Source organism: Chiroxiphia lanceolata, chromosome 26 (genome assembly GCF_009829145.1).
Source record: "Chiroxiphia lanceolata isolate bChiLan1 chromosome 26, bChiLan1.pri, whole genome shotgun sequence".
Taxonomy (NCBI): Eukaryota; Metazoa; Chordata; class Aves; order Passeriformes; family Pipridae; genus Chiroxiphia; species Chiroxiphia lanceolata.
In genome coordinates, this window is record NC_045662.1 from 4,714,631 (window position 1) to 4,729,628 (window position 14,998).

The 14,998-nt window shown below is 54.0% G+C and overlaps 1 protein-coding gene across 1 annotated transcript; it reads left to right on the forward strand.

Moving 5' to 3' along the window:
• Positions 1 to 506: 506 nt before the first annotated feature.
• On the forward strand, positions 507 to 12,287 carry MED1 (mediator complex subunit 1). Its single transcript, XM_032711326.1, is given in 28 exon segments — positions 507 to 601; positions 1,292 to 1,398; positions 2,177 to 2,255; positions 2,815 to 2,869; positions 3,001 to 3,133; positions 3,865 to 3,893; positions 4,244 to 4,315; positions 4,484 to 4,558; positions 4,905 to 4,978; positions 5,204 to 5,293; positions 6,022 to 6,133; positions 6,384 to 6,508; positions 6,711 to 6,829; positions 7,615 to 7,816; positions 7,979 to 8,074; positions 8,177 to 8,282; positions 9,039 to 9,700; positions 9,703 to 9,986; positions 9,988 to 10,713; positions 10,715 to 10,970; positions 10,973 to 11,307; positions 11,309 to 11,508; positions 11,510 to 11,672; positions 11,674 to 11,754; positions 11,757 to 11,978; positions 11,980 to 12,129; positions 12,131 to 12,193; positions 12,195 to 12,287. Coding segments are annotated over 28 exon segments (4,737 nt in total). The 5' UTR covers positions 507 to 573.
• Positions 12,288 to 14,998: the final 2,711 nt, after the last annotated feature.

Here is a 14,998-nt window from a genome sequence, read left to right on the forward strand (position 1 = left end):
TCCTCCTCCTCCTGCCGCCGCCCGTGCGCGAGCGCGCTCGTCCTCTCGCGAGATCCGCCGGGATGACGCTCCCACCCTCAGCGAACTTTTATTGGGGCGTGGGGCGGCGGCGGCGCCCCCTGGCGGCCGGCCCGCCGCGAAGCGCCATGGCGCCCGCGCCCGCTTCTCCCGCCGCTTCTCCCGCCGCGCCCTCCGAGGCTGCTGGCGCGCCGCCGCGTGGAGCCGTGCCCCGCCCCGCCGCACCGGCCGCTAACGGGCGGTTAACGCGCCGTTAAAAGGCTCCCGCAAGCCGCCGCCGCGCTGCGAGGTGGCTGTGAGGGGTGAGGGGGTGGGCGGGGCCTTGGCTGGCGGCGAAGCCACGCCCGCCGATGCGCGCGCGCCCCAGAAGTCTCGCGAGAGCTCCGGGGGCGGGGGGGGGGCGCAGCCGCGGGCGCAGCAGCAATGGCGGCGGCGGCCGCGGCCGTGTGAGGGAGGGCCAGGGCGGCCCGGCCCCGCCGCCGCCCCCAGCGCAGGGCCCCCCGGCCGCCACACCGGCCCCGGCCCCGGCCACGACACCGGCACCAGCACCCAGACATGAAGGCGGCGCCGGGCAGCGCCGAGGGTGAGTGAGTGAGTGCGGCGCGGGAGCGCCCTGTGAGGGGACGGAGGTCGAGGCGCCGGGTCTGAGGAGCCACGGGCTGAGGTGTCGCCCTGGAAGGCGTGGAGAGCGAGGGTCGCAAAGGTGTGAGAGGTCTGGGGGTTCTCTGTGAGCGGGGCTGGTTAGGAAAGAGGAGGAGAGGGGACCTCGTGAACCCACACCCACAGCCATACAAATATCCTATTTGAGAGGGCAGCCCCCCAGTCTGTACAAATCTCGCAAATACTCATACAAACATCCCGCTGGAGAGGCGACCCCGTCAATATATACAAACATCCCAAATACCCATACAAATATCCCGTTTGAAAGGGGATGCTATCAAAATACACAAATATATGAAATACTCATACAAATGCCCCATTTGAGAGGGGATTCCATCAATATGTACAAATAAATATCCGTACAAATGCCTCATTTGAGAGAGGATTCCATCAATCCATACAAATATGTCAAATACCCATAGAAGTACCCAGTTGGAGAGGGGATCCCATCAGTCCACACAAACATCTCCAAACCCACCTCGGCCCTGAGGTCTGGGGGTGAATCAGCAGCAGATAAATTTCTTTGAAATTGTCTTTAGCCCAAAGGTGGGAGGTGTTTTGTAAAACCTCCAGCGTTGCCTCGTGCTCTTCCCTGACTGTTCCTGTCCCCCAGAGGCGGAGAAGCTGAACAAGATGAGCTCCCTCCTGGAGAGGCTCCACGCCAAGTACAGCCAGAACAGGCCCTGGACAGAGACCATGAAGCTGGTCCGGCAGGTCATGGTGAGGATTCCCAGGCTCTGCTTTCTTTTTGTGGTGGCTTCTCAGATCTCCTCAAGGTGTTTCTGTTTTGCCCAAGGTTTTCACTCCCTCCTGGGTCACTGGGGTTGAGGGGTGTCAGTCCTTGCAGGGCACAGGGGAGGGAGGAATGTCCAAGCCCTCCCTGCTTGATGAGCCTTTGCCTTTGATAATTACATGTTAATTTTCAGCTCGGTGCCAGGAAAGGGGTCAAACTTGTGGTTTTTTATTTGCTGTTTCAAGATACTGTTTTGTAGAGCAGTTTGCTCCCCATTCAGTGACATTGAACACTCAGTGTTGGCTTTGCCAAAAATTAGTTTGAAGTATTGTTAGTTTGAAAAACTATTACTTTGAAATATTAGTCTCTGAGAGTGAGGAGGGAAGGAGGAGCAGGAGGCAGAGGAGAGCTCCAGCAAAGCCCTTTGCACATATCTAGGTGCTAAAAGTGTGCCTGGCTCCTTATTTCTCTGCCCTCTCTCTTATAACTCTGAGTTTAGACCTGTTAAAAGTTGCTACAATCTGTTCTTCTGGCTGAGCAAGTTGCCAGAAAGCAAATAAATCAATTCCAGGCCTCCCTCTGTTGCCTGCTCCCAAAGCAGGTACTGTTCTCTTGCAGGAATCAAGAGGATATGATTTGGGGATGAAATCTAACCTGCTTTTAGTTACCTCAATAAACCTGACTTGGCTCCATGAAAGTTGCAATAATTCCCACTGCCTGAGGAATACACAAAAATTACCTTTTTTCTTCTTCTTTGTGACCAAGGAAAAGCGAGTTGTGCTGAACTCGGGGGGGCACCAGCACCTGGTGAGCTGCTTGGAGACACTGCAGAAGGCCCTGAAAGGTTGGTGTGTCCTCTGGGTGGTGAAATCCTGTGGGAACACTCCATAAAAACCCCCGGGGTGCTGCAGGCACATCTCCTGGTGCTCACGTGAACATCAGCACACCGAGCTCAGAGCCAGGCAGGACCAGGCAGGACTGGCTGTGCTGCCTTTACTGGGAAAATCCTCTCTTTGCCCAGAGAAGCTGTGGCTGCCCCATCCCTGGAAGTGTCCAAGGCCAGGCTGGATGGGGCTTGCAGCAACCTGGGCTAGTGGAAGGTGTCCCTGCCCATGGCAGGGGGTGGGACTGGATGGGTTTTAAGGTACAGGGAATTTTTAATCCATCCCTGGATTCTGCTTGCAGCAGAAGTTCCCTTCTCTCTGTGCAGTTTGGGAAGGTTTTGCTCTCTCTGTGCAGGTGGTTCTACCTGTACTGGAGCACAGATCCTCTGTATCTGCACGTGGGAAGGAGTGAGCAGACAGGGGGGAGGGCCTGGCTCGTCGGGGTTGGGTTTGTTGCTGATTTATTCCTCGAGGAGTGTCAGCTCGTTGCAGTGAGCCCTGTTTCTGCTCTCTCCCCAGTCTCGTCCCTGCCTGCCATGACAGACCGCCTGGAGTCCATCGCCAGGCAGAGCGGGTGGGTCCCCCCGAGCTCCTGGGCAGCACCTTCCCTGCTTCCCTGCCCACATCAGCCCCTCCTGCTGCTGCTGGGCCCGGGGGGGTTCGTGTGCATCTCACAGCAACCTCTGTTCTGTTTCCTCTGCAAAGCCTGGGGTCCCACCTGAGCGCCAACGGCACCGAGTGCTACATCACCTCGGACATGTTCTACGTGGAAGTGCAGCTGGATCCCACCGGGCTGCTCTGTGATGTCAAGGTGGCCCACCATGGAGAGAACCCCGTGGTGGGTATTCCCAGGAAAGAGGGTGGGAATGCCTCTGTGGTTTTGGGATTGCCATTCACCTCCCTCTCGTTTGAGCGGAGGAAATGGGTTGTGTTTAATGTTCCCCAACACCTGGAGTCACACCTTTTGCTGCGTAACTGCTGCTTTCTGGTGGGAAGTAAAGCCCTCCATGGAGTAGTTTGCTGCTGTGGGATAATCTGATTGATGCACAGAGTGGATTTATAGCTGGAAAAGTTACTTAAGGAAGTTCTTTCTGTGATTCTGAGAATTTTGTGGAAGTTATCGCTGTGTTTCTGAGGAAAGGAAAGGGAAATTAATGGAATGGGAAGTACTAAAAGGGGGAATGCTGGAAGAAGCTGGAAGAAAATGGTTTTATTGCCCTTCTGCACGTGGAGGAGAGTTAGAACTTGGTATTAGATTGGCTTCTTCTGAAGACAGGACATCTTTAATATCTACATAAAGTCATAGGTTTCTAGCTTAAGGCTTCACAATTTGAAAAATTTATTTCAGGTAAGTCATTTAAGAGGAAATATTCTTGCTTGAATTTGTCCCAGTGGGGCTTAACGAGCAGAACTAGAACCAGAGCAAGGTGTGGTTGTGAGCATTGGGCTGTTCCACGGGAAGAGCTGGTGCTCAGGAATTTTACCCTCCTGATATTTTCCAGTTGCTGTGCTGCACAAAGCCTGAAATCACTGCATCCCACACTGATATCCTTGTTCTTTCCTTTCCAGAGCTGTCCAGAACTGGTGCAGCACCTGAGGTGAGTAACAAGGTTTGCTGGTTGTGTTTTCTGACAGGTTTCTCTTTGCTGGGGTGATCTGATGGTATTTTCTGTCTGGAAACACAAAGTATTTCATAACTGCTCCTTCCCCACAAAGTCTCTCCCCTTCTCCAGAGGGTTTGCTGGCTTTGGTTCAGATCCTTGTGATTCTGGCTGCTCTACAAGGTGTCTCCAAAGCCACTGAATCCTTTAAAGGACACATTTTGTAGCTTTTATGTAGCAAAAGTCTCCTGTGAAGTGACTTTGTATTAACAACACTTTCTATAAAAACCCCCTTCTCTGTTACAAATTTGAATACTTGGTAACTTTCCCTCCCTTTTTCCTTTCAGAGAGAAGAACTTTGATGAGTTTTCTAAACATCTGAGGGGGCTCGTGAACCTGTACAAGCTGCCAGGAGAGAAGTGAGTCTGGGATGTATTTATATCCCCCCACATAAAATCAAACAGGCCTAGACTACATTTAGTTGTATTCACATATTTAAAGGAAACAAATTTCCAAGCTGTAGGTGTGCACTGAGCAGTTCAAGTTTTCTTATGTTGTTCTGTTGTTGTTTTTTTCTTTTTCCTCAGCAAACTTAAAACTAAAATGTACTTGGCTCTGCAGTCCCTGGAGTTGGATCTCCAAAAGATGGCTGGGATGTACTGGTAAGGATGGGTGGGTTTTATGTGTGTAAATAAGTGCTCAGGGCTCTGAGAAACTCCTTTTAAACTGCAGAATTCAATTGAGAGAGAGTCTAAAAGGCAAAGTAATAAGTTTGTAAACAGATAGATTCCCAAGAAACTGGGAAACTTCTGACCATGTTTCACTGCTGTAGGTTTGGTGGATAAACCAGCCGTGCTCTAGAGAGTAAAGCAGCTTTTGTTCTGGCTGTAACAGTGCAAAGTTTAGAATCAGTCCCTCTGTGGGACCCAGAAATGTGTGTTTTGAGCTAAAATCCTGGACTCAGCATGCGGATTTTGGCCTGTTGCAGACTGATTTCCTCTCTTGCAGGCAAGCCACCAATGCCAACCCCCTCGACAAGATTCTCCATGGCAGTGTTGGTTATCTCACCCCCAGGAGTGGAGGTACCTGTGATTGATACTTAACAAAGGAATTAATTTAAATTCCCTTGCTCGGGGCCCCTTTTGCGGGCGTTGGTTTCACACGAGCTGATGGCAGAGCTAGAAAATAATAATAATAATAATCAAACTAAAAGGGGGACGAGGTGGTTGGGTGTTTGTGTGGTCTTGGGGGTTGGCAGTGACCAGGTTGATTGTCAGGATGCCTGACCAGAAGCTCCTGTCCCCCAGGTCTGCTGATGAACCTCAAATATTACGTGTCCCCCTACGATTTATTTGAGGACGGCACCGGAGCCCCCGTGATCCTGCACGAGAACAATGGTAGGTCAGCTCTGCCAGTGGGGTGGGCTCCTGTTGCTTGAGGGAGAGGAGGAGGAAGCACAGGTCCAGATTGGGTCCCCTCTGCTGTCACCTTGGGGAAGTCACAGCTTGGCTTACTGAGGACACGGGTTTAGTGAGCCCGGGTGTAAACGCTGGCCCAGGCCACCACTGTCTTGAACCTTGTGGCTGTGCTGGAGGTAGAACTGGGCTCTTGATGGGGTGACAGTCTGCAGACAGAGCCTTTTCATTTGGCAGAATCTCATTTTAAAACAGAGTAATCCTTTGAAACTGCACAGCCAGTATCTCAGCTCTCTGGTTCTCCTTCAGTCACTGAACTTTACTTCCATATTACAGAGTGAATCAGGCACAGGATGTGATCCTTGGGGTGTCCTGGGCAGGGCCAGGAGTTGAACTCAATGATCCTGATAGGTCACCTCCAACTCAGGATGTTCTATGATTCCATGATTTATTTTGTTACTGGAATAGAAACATAGAATCACACAGAATGCTTTGGGTTGGAAGTAACTTACAGCCCACCCAGTCCCACCTCCTGCTATTCCAGCTTCCACTAGACCAGGTTTCTCCAAACTCTGTCCATCCTGGCCTTGGACTCTTCCAGGGATGGGAAGTTTATTTAGTTCATGAAGTATTTAACGTATAAAACTCACATTGGTGTTTTTCCCCATCAGCTCACATTACAGTTGGGTTCTTTCCCTGTTCCCCCGCAGTTCCTCGCTCGCTGGGTATGAACGTGGCCGTGACAGTCGAGGGCACCATGACCATGCACAAGCTTCCCATTGCTCCCCTGATCATGGGCTCCCACCCCGTGGACAGCAAAGGGTAAGGGCAGGACAGGAGTCCCACACTCCATCCTCAGCTGCAGTCAGAGAGGGGAGGTGGCTGCATCGTATAAATGATGTGTGTGCTGTCTCTAAGCCAAGAAACACCTATTTCAGGACTCTGACCTGCTTTGGAGCAGCGTCTTTATTTTTAATGTGTCTTTGAGCAAACATAAATGTCAGGTGTTCACAGCAGAGGCCAGAGCCGTGCCCTGCTCCTAATCCCACCTGTTATCCCCCCACTGTCCCAGGACCCCGTCCTTCTCCTCCATCACCAGTGCCAACAGCGTGGATTTACCGGCCTGTTTCTTCCTGAAGTTCCCGCGTCCCATCCCGGTGTCTCGAGCTTTCATTCAGAAACTTCAGAGCTGCACAGGTGGGTTGCAGACCTGTCAAGACACATTCCCTGGGGTTTTATGGACGTTTCTCTGCTTTCTGTCCATAAGTGCTGCCGATTTCCAACGTGTGCCAGGGGATTTTTGCTCGAGGTTTTGTGGTGTTCGCGGCAAAACCCGGACGGGCTTCCTGGTGTCTCTTCCTGGCTCCTGCCGTCATTCTGTGCCCTCTTGTGCCCTCAGGGATCCCGCTGTTTGACACCCCACCCACGTTTGTTCCCCTGTACGAGCTGATCACGCAGTTTGAGCTCTCCAAGGAGGCCGATCCCCTGCCCTTGAACCACAACATGCGCTTCTACGCCGTAAGTGTGCTGTCACAGCCAGCCTGAGACACTTGGGGCAGCCTTTGGGGGGGTTCAGCTCCTTCAGGTGTCTTCCAAATAAGGTTCAGCATTTATTAACAATGAGCTATCCATTATTAACCTGAGCTATCCAAGCACTAGGATTCCGGTACAAACATGAGGCCCTGGCACAGGTTGCCCAGAGAAGCTGTGGCTGCCCCAGCCCTGGAAGTGTCCAAGGCCAGGTTGGACGGGGCTTGGAGCAACCTAGGCTAGTGGAAGGTGTCCCTGCCCGTGGCAGGGTGTGGGACTGGATGGGTTTTAAGGTCCTTTCAAACCCAAACCATTCCATAATGACCATGGTAATTAGGAAAATCAGGTGATGAGAAATGCTTTGCTGTTGGGGTGCAGCTGCAGAGAGGAGAGCAGAGGTGTGGGGCTGAGCCTTCCCAGCATCTGTCCCTTCCTCTTGTCCAGGCTGTGGTGTGTGGCTGAATGAATTGCATCAGCCTGGGAGAAATCCTGATTCTTAAATTTATCTCTTGTCAACTCTAGAGGATTCTCCCCTTGGAAGGGCTGCCATACCATGTGAAGCTGTTTTGGTGGGAACAGTGAATGCTGTTGGGCAGTTCCACTTCTGAGCAGCCAAAATCACGTTTTCCTTGTTCAGATTGGAAGGAAAACATTCTCATGTTTTCATCCAGAAAGGTGGTTTGGTGCCACTGGGATCTGGACGCTGCTCTGTCCTTCTAAATGTCCATTATCCCCTTCCACCCAGTTGGAGTAAAGCCCAAACTGTCTGTCAGGCTCTTCCAGGGCAGCAGCACTGTTACTTCCTGAACAAGGACGCCCCTCTCCCGGATGGAAGGAGCCTCCAGGGCACTCTGATCAGTAAAATCGCCTTCCAGCACCCGGGCAGGGTTCCCCTCATCCTCAACCTCATCAGGCACCAGGTGGCCTACAACACCCTCATCGGCAGCTGCGTCAAGAGGACAGTCCTCAAGGAAGGTGGGTGCCACAGCCAGTGGGACCTGATGTGGGGATCATAAACCCTGGGTACTTTTTCCAGATGCAGGAATAAAAAATGAGGTCTGAGCCGCTTGCCTTACTTTTTTTTTCCCTGGTTTCATCTCCCACGTTCCCTCAGTTACCAGTGCCCGTGTCTTTCAGATTCTCCCGGGATCCTGCAGTTTGAGGTTTGCCCTCTCTCCGACTCCTGTTTCAGTGTCTCCTTCCAGCACCCCGTGAACGACTCCCTGGTGTGTGGTAAGTGGGCTCAGTGACACCAGGAGGGGGTTTTGGGAAGGCTGGCAGGGTCTCCTTGCCCTGTGTGCAGGGCTCTGACCTCTCCCAAACTCTCTCTTCCAGTGGTGATGGATGTGCAGGACTCCACCCACGTGAACTGTAAGCTGTACAAGGGGCTGTCTGATGCCCTTATCTGTACAGATGATTTCATTGCCAAAGTTGTTCAAAGGTAAGCTGGAATCCTGTCCCTCCTCACACTCCCAGTCCCAGGGATGAGAGCTCTGCTCTGCCTCATGTTTATCCAGCACTTTTGGAGCTGTTCTGTGGGTGGGTGGTTGGAAGAGGGGAAAACTCAGAGCCCTCCTGAAAATTCCATCCCAGGTGTTGACCTGTAGATGGTTATTTTTGAGTTGGTTGTTTGCACAGGACTTTTATCGGGGTTCCTTCACCTCAGCCACGTTCAGAACAGAGCAGGACATTCCCAGGGCAAGGACAGCTGTTAAAGTGTCACCTTTGGAGTGAGAAGAGCTGGTTTTGCTTCCAGCACCTCACAGATTTGTCCTCCCTGAGTACAATGTGGTGGTATCATTGATTTTTGATCAATGATCTAGTGGAAGGTGACCCTGCCCATTGCAGGGGGGTGGAACTGGCTGGGCTTTAGGGTCCCTTCAGACCCAAACCATTCCATGATGGTATCATTGCATCCTGTGCTTTTGAACTACAAGTTGATGATCTCTCAGCTGTTAGTTGTTGGAGTTAATTGGTTCTCTGTGATTGCAAGGAGGTGCATAAAGGCACGGGTGTCTCCTGGCTGGGTAAGTGTGGTGGGACAAGTGTAAATCCAAGCAGAACAGGAGGACATTTACCTACTGTGGAACCTTGGACCTGCTGCTCTCCTGTGCAAGCCCCTCAGTGGTTGTTTTGTGGCTGGTGAAGGTGCAAAGCCCTGCAGTGCCCTTTGCTGACCCCTTGCTGTGTGTTGCAGGTGCATGTCCATCCCTGTGACCATGAGGGCGATCCGTAGGAAAGCAGAAACCATTCAAGCTGACACCCCAGCCCTGTCCCTCATTGCAGAGACAGTGGAAGACATGGTGAAGAAAAACCTGCCCCCCGCCAGCAGCCCAGGGTATGGCATGACCACAGGCAGCAACCCAATGAGCGGGACCACCACCCCAACCAACACTTTTCCTGGGGGGCCCATCACTACTTTGTTTAACATGAGCATAAGCATGAAAGAGAGGCATGACTCGGTGGGCCATGGGGAGGACTTCAGCAAAGTGTCTCAGAACCCTATTCTCACTAGTTTGTTGCAGATCACAGGGAATGTGGGGTCAACCCTTGGCTCAAGTCCGACCCCCCCCCACCACACACCACCACCAGTATCCTCACCAGCCAGCAACACCAAGAACCACCCCATGCTCATGAACCTCCTTAAGGAGAATCCCCCTCAGGATTTCTCCACCCTGTATGGGAGCAGCCCCCTGGAAAGGCAGAACTCTTCCTCTGGCTCCCCCAGGATGGAGATGGGCCCCGGGGGGAATAAGCAAAAGAAAAAAAAATCCCGCGTGCCGGCCGACAAGCCCAAGCACCAGACTGAGGACGATTTCCAGAGGGAGCTCTTCTCCATGGACGTTGACTCCCAGAACCCCATTTTGACGTGAACATGACCGCAGACACCCTGGACACCCCCCACATTACTCCAGCCCCCAGCCAGTGCAGCACTCCTCCCGCCACCTACCCCCAGGCGCTGCCCCACGCCCAGCCCAGCATCCAGAGGATGGTCCGTCTGTCCAGCTCCGACAGCATCGGGGCCGACGTCACCGACATCCTCTCCGACATAGCGGAGGAGGCCTCCAAGCTGCCCCCCAGCACCGAGGACTGCCCACCCATGGGGACTCCGGTCCGAGACTCCTCTAGTTCAGGACATTCACAAAAGTGCCCTCTTTGACCCCGACGTGTTTCAGGCCAACAGCAGTGAGAACCCCTACACAGACCCCGCAGACCTGATCGCTGACGCCGCTGTGAGCCCCAACAGCGACTCCTCCAACCATTTCTTCCCGGACGGAGTAGATTTCAACCCTGACTTGCTCAACAGTCAGAGCCAGAGTGGTTTTGGGGAGGAGTACTTTGATGAGAGCAGTCAGAGTGGAGACACTGATGATTTCAAGGGCTATGCATCCCAGGCTCTAACTAACTTAGGGGTGCAGGTCCTGGGGGCTGACGGGGGGGAAAATAAATTTAAGGGGAGCAATCCATCGGACACGGTGGATTTCAGTATTATTGCAGCTGCCAGCAAAGCTCTGGGCTCCTCGGACATCATGGAGCACCACAGTGGAGGTCAGAGCCCCTTGCTGAACACAGGGGATCTGGGAAAGGAGAAGTCTCAGAAACGGGTAAAGGAAGGCAATGGGTCTGGAAGTGCCATGGCAGGGGCAGGGATAGACGGGAAGCCAGGGAAGCGCAGCCGGACACCATCCAGCGATGGGAAAAGTAAGGAGAAGCTTCCCAAGCGGAAGAAGCAGGAGACAGATGGGAAATCTCCATCTCACAGCTCATCAAACAGGCCCTTCACACCGCCGGCCAGCACAGGTGGGTCCAAATCTCCAGGGAGTTCAGGCAGATCTCAGACTCCTCCCGGGGTGGCCACTCCCCCTATTCCAAAAAATAACCATCCAGATCCCCAAAGGAACAGTGACTGTTGGCAAACCATCGTCGCACGGCCAGTACACGAGCAGTGGTTCTGTCACCTCCTCCAGCAGCAAAAGCCATCACAGCCATTCTTCCTCCTCCTCCTCTTCTTCCTCCTCTTCAACCTCAGGCAAAATTAAAAGCAAATCAGAAGGGTCTTCTGGCTCAAAGATGAGCAGCAGCCTCTACTCCGGCCAGGGCAGCTCCGGGTCGGGTCAGTCCAAGGGCTCGCCCAGTCGGTGGGAAAGCCGGGATCCTCCCCCATCACCAAGCACGGCCTCAGCACCGGCTCTGGCAGCACCAAGATGAAACCTCAAGGAAAGCCATCGTCGCTCATGAACCCTTCCATGAGCAAACCCAACATCTCCCCGTCCCACTCGCGGCCCTCGGGGGGTCTGACAACTTGCCTCTCCATGAAGCCCGTCCCAGGCACTCCCCCGTCGTCTAAAGCGAAGTCCCCCATCAGTTCAGGCTCTGGTGGGTCCCATATGTCCGGGACTGGGTCAGGCTCGAGCATGAAATCCTCTTCAGGAATGGGATCCTCTGGGTCCATGTCGCAGAAAACCACCTCCCTCGTCAAATTCCTCCACGGCATCTTCCTCTTCCTTTTCGTCCAGCGGGTCTTCCATGTCCTCCTCCCAGAACCAGCATGGAAGTTCCAAGGGCAAGTCTCCGAGCAGGAACAAGAAGCCCTCCCTGACTGCAGTCATAGACAAGCTGAAGCACGGGGTGGTCACCAGTGGGCCCGGCGGGGACGACCCCATGGACGACGATGGGGCCCAGCTCCAATTCCTCAGGCCATGCCATGTCCTCCAAACACAACATGTCCGGGGGGAGTTCCAGGGCAAACGGGAGAAGAGCGACAAGTGAGAAATCCAAGGTCTCTGTTTCCGGAGGGTCCGGCGACTCCTCCAAGAAGAACTCGGATTCCAAAAAGCGTCGGGAGCACCGGGGTGGCCAAAATCATCATCAGCAAACACGACGGCGGCTCCCCCAGCATCAAGGCCAAAGTCCACCCTGCAGAAAACCCGGGGAGGGCGGCGGGGACGGGCTCAGGCCCCAGATGGCCTCGTCCAAAAGCTACGGGTCCCCCCTGATCAGCGGGTCCACCCCGAAGCACGAGCGCTGCTCCCCCAGCCACAGCAAGTCCCCGGCCTACACCCCCAGAACATCGACAGCGGAGGCGAGTCCGGCTCCTCCATCGCCGAGGAAGTCCTACCAGAACAGCCCCAGCTCCGTACGACGGCATCCGGCCCCTGCCCGATTACAGCGCCGAGAAGCACAAGAAGCACAAAAAGGAGAAGAAGAAAGTGAAGGACAAAGACCGGGACAGAGAGCGGGACCGGGACAAGGACAGGGACAAGAAGAAGTCCCACGGGATGAAGCCGGGAGAGCTGGTCCAAGTCCCCGATCTCGGCGGAGCAGCCGCTCTCCATGGCCGGCAGCGCCATCCCTGGCGGCCGAGAGGCCGTCCCGGGCCAGCCCCGAGTTCCTCATCGGGGAGGAGGATGATGATCTCATGGATGTGGCTCTAATTGGCAATTAGTTCTCTGACAGGAGCTGTCTGCAGGGTCCTGGGGGGGGAAGGAAGGAAGGAAGGAAGGATCCATCCCAAATCCGCCACGGGTGTGGTTTGGAGAGGGGAAAAAAAAGTATTTCCATGGTATTTCCAAGATTTTCAGATCTCCAGGGTCTGAGCAGAAGGTGTGAGTGGCAGCACCTGCGGGCACTTCCACTCATGCTGAACTTACAAGTGTTATCATCCCACTGGTGGAGTCCTGGGGGTGAAGCTGATTGTGGGAATGTGGGAGCAGCCCCCAAACTGGGGCCAACACAGAACATAGGCTGGTCTGGGACATCCCAGTCCCTCTGCCCTCATCCCATTCATGAGAAGTTCCTTTTGGATGTAGGAAGTTTTAAAGCTGTTATTTTAGGAAATGTTTTAGGGGTTGGGTTTTATTCTTTGGAAGAAGGAAAAGCATAAGGGTTTTAATTTATTTGATTTCCGTGTCGTTTCTTCCGCCCAATGCCCAGCTCAGGGCGGGCCTCTGCGTCCTCCTGGAGATCAGGATTTTATCCCAGGTCACAGCACTGAAGGGTTTCTGCCTTGGGTTTGACTTCCCTTCCCTTTTAGCTATTTATTCAGCTCCACATGGGAACGCCCTGTGCTCCTTGTTACCCCCAAAGGGAATTTGGGCAGCTCTGGTGATGTTGGTGGACGTCCGGGCACGGTGGCATGCCAGCAAATCTCAGCTGAAAGGGACTCCTGTCTCCATCCCTGCTTCCCTGGGAGCTTCCCTGGAATCCCCTCGTGCTCCTCAGCTGGGAATTGCGGTCACACACACAGGGATTAGTCCTGGTGTCCTGCTTGCACTGGCAGTGCCTGGAGAACAGTCCCTGAGCAGCTCAGACTGGGAGAAGAGCTGGCAGCAGAAGCACCGATTTCCTTAAAAGATGGAGTTTTGCCCTTTTGGCTGGACTGAGGAGCATGACTCAGGCGTCCTCTGGGTCCTGGCTGCTCTCGTGGTCCCTGGAAGGAAAGGAGGCTCAGGGGAGTGGTTTTATTTTAAAAAGCAGTTTCATCTGATTCACTCGAGAGGAATGTGGAAATCAGGAGTTCTGCAAACACGTCTCCTTTGGGATCACGGACTGAGCGGGATCACGGACTCCTGCTCCCGCTGGAATTTGCTGTCTGTTCCTGGAGACCAGGATTCCCCGTGGGAACGAGGTTCTGCTTCCCCTTGGGGGCCTCAGCGAGAAAAGGTGTCAAGGATTTGAGTTCCCTTAAACCACTGAGATTTCCCATCCTGGGCTCACCCCAGGGATACCCCAGGAAAGCTGTTTCTTTTCCAGCTCTTTGGAAAGGCCAATGTCTTTGTCCCGTTAATTGTAGGGATTTTTCACCTCTTCCTCCTGCCTCCAGCTGAATTCCAGAATGTGGGAGTCTGGAGTTTCCCAATCCCTCCCAGCTGTGCCAGAACTTTCCCTTCCTGTATTATCCAGTATTTATCCTTGTCCTGGGCACTGCAGCCTCCCCCTCCCGGCGCTCCAGGGGGCTGGAACGATAGGAAAATGGGAAACAAATCCCAACCTGGAGCAAATCCCGTTATCCCACACAGCATTGGAATCATGTGACTGGCCACGACGAGGATGTAAGGAATACAGTGCAGAGGAATTACCTGGAGACCCTGCCTTGGGAATGATGAGCTTTCACAGTGGAATCCAGGCTGGGAATCCCCCAGGAGCCGTGTTTCCTGCTTGGAAACACACGGAACAAATTGGGAAAGGAAATCCCGTCCAGCAGCCGAAATGAACACAAAAAAAATGTGTGTGTAGAGGAACCAAACTGCACACGTTTCCTTTCCCCTCACCCAGACCAAAGCTCAGTCCTCCAAAATTCCCCCCTGTGGAGGTGGGGAACAGAGGGAACAACGTCCTCCTCCGGCGCTGCCAGAGGCGCAGGTCCCAAATTTAAAGCTTTTCCCCCATTTTGGTGCCCTGTCCCCTTCCAAGGGCAAGTCCTGTGAGAACTGAGGTGTGAGCCGCACAGAGGCTCTCGGGCTCCGAGAAATGGTTTATTTTTGAGCTATTTTGCTTTTCTCGATGATTTTACATCTTTCAGTATTTGGAAAGATAAAGTGAAAATAAAAAAAAATAGCGAGCCAAATCTTTTAATCTCAGGTGGTGAAGCCAACACGGAGATTAAAGAAGCTGGTTCTTTCCTCGCTGATCATGCTGTACATAAACCCCTGGGCTGGAAAAAGCGCTGGAATTGTAAATAATCCCGGCTCCCGCGGCAGCTTTTTGGGGCGGAAAGTGGAATTTGACCTTTTTTGGATATTGCAGAGATCACGTTTATTTACATGCGAATAAACCCCTTTGGTAAAGAGCTCTCGTGGGGGTTTTTGGGGGAGGGAGGGGCGGGGAAATGGGGGGGGGCGATCCCCGCCACGCTTGATTTTCCCGCGGGAATGACATCATCGTGACGTCACGCGGACGCGCGGCGCTGATTGGGGAGCGCGGCGGTCCCGGAAGGGAGGGCGGGGGACGCCCCCCCCCACCCCCAAGCCGGACCCCCCGATCCCGCAACCCCCCGGGAGGGGGGACGATCCTGCGGGTCCCGGAGCCCCCCGGGAAAAAGGGGGGGCTAACCCTAACCCTCCCCTTCCCCAGCCGGGGGAGGGGCGGCAGGACCCCGGCGGCGGCGCGATGGGGGCGGCGGCCTGGGTAGGTGGGGGGGCAGCCCCGGGGTGTCCC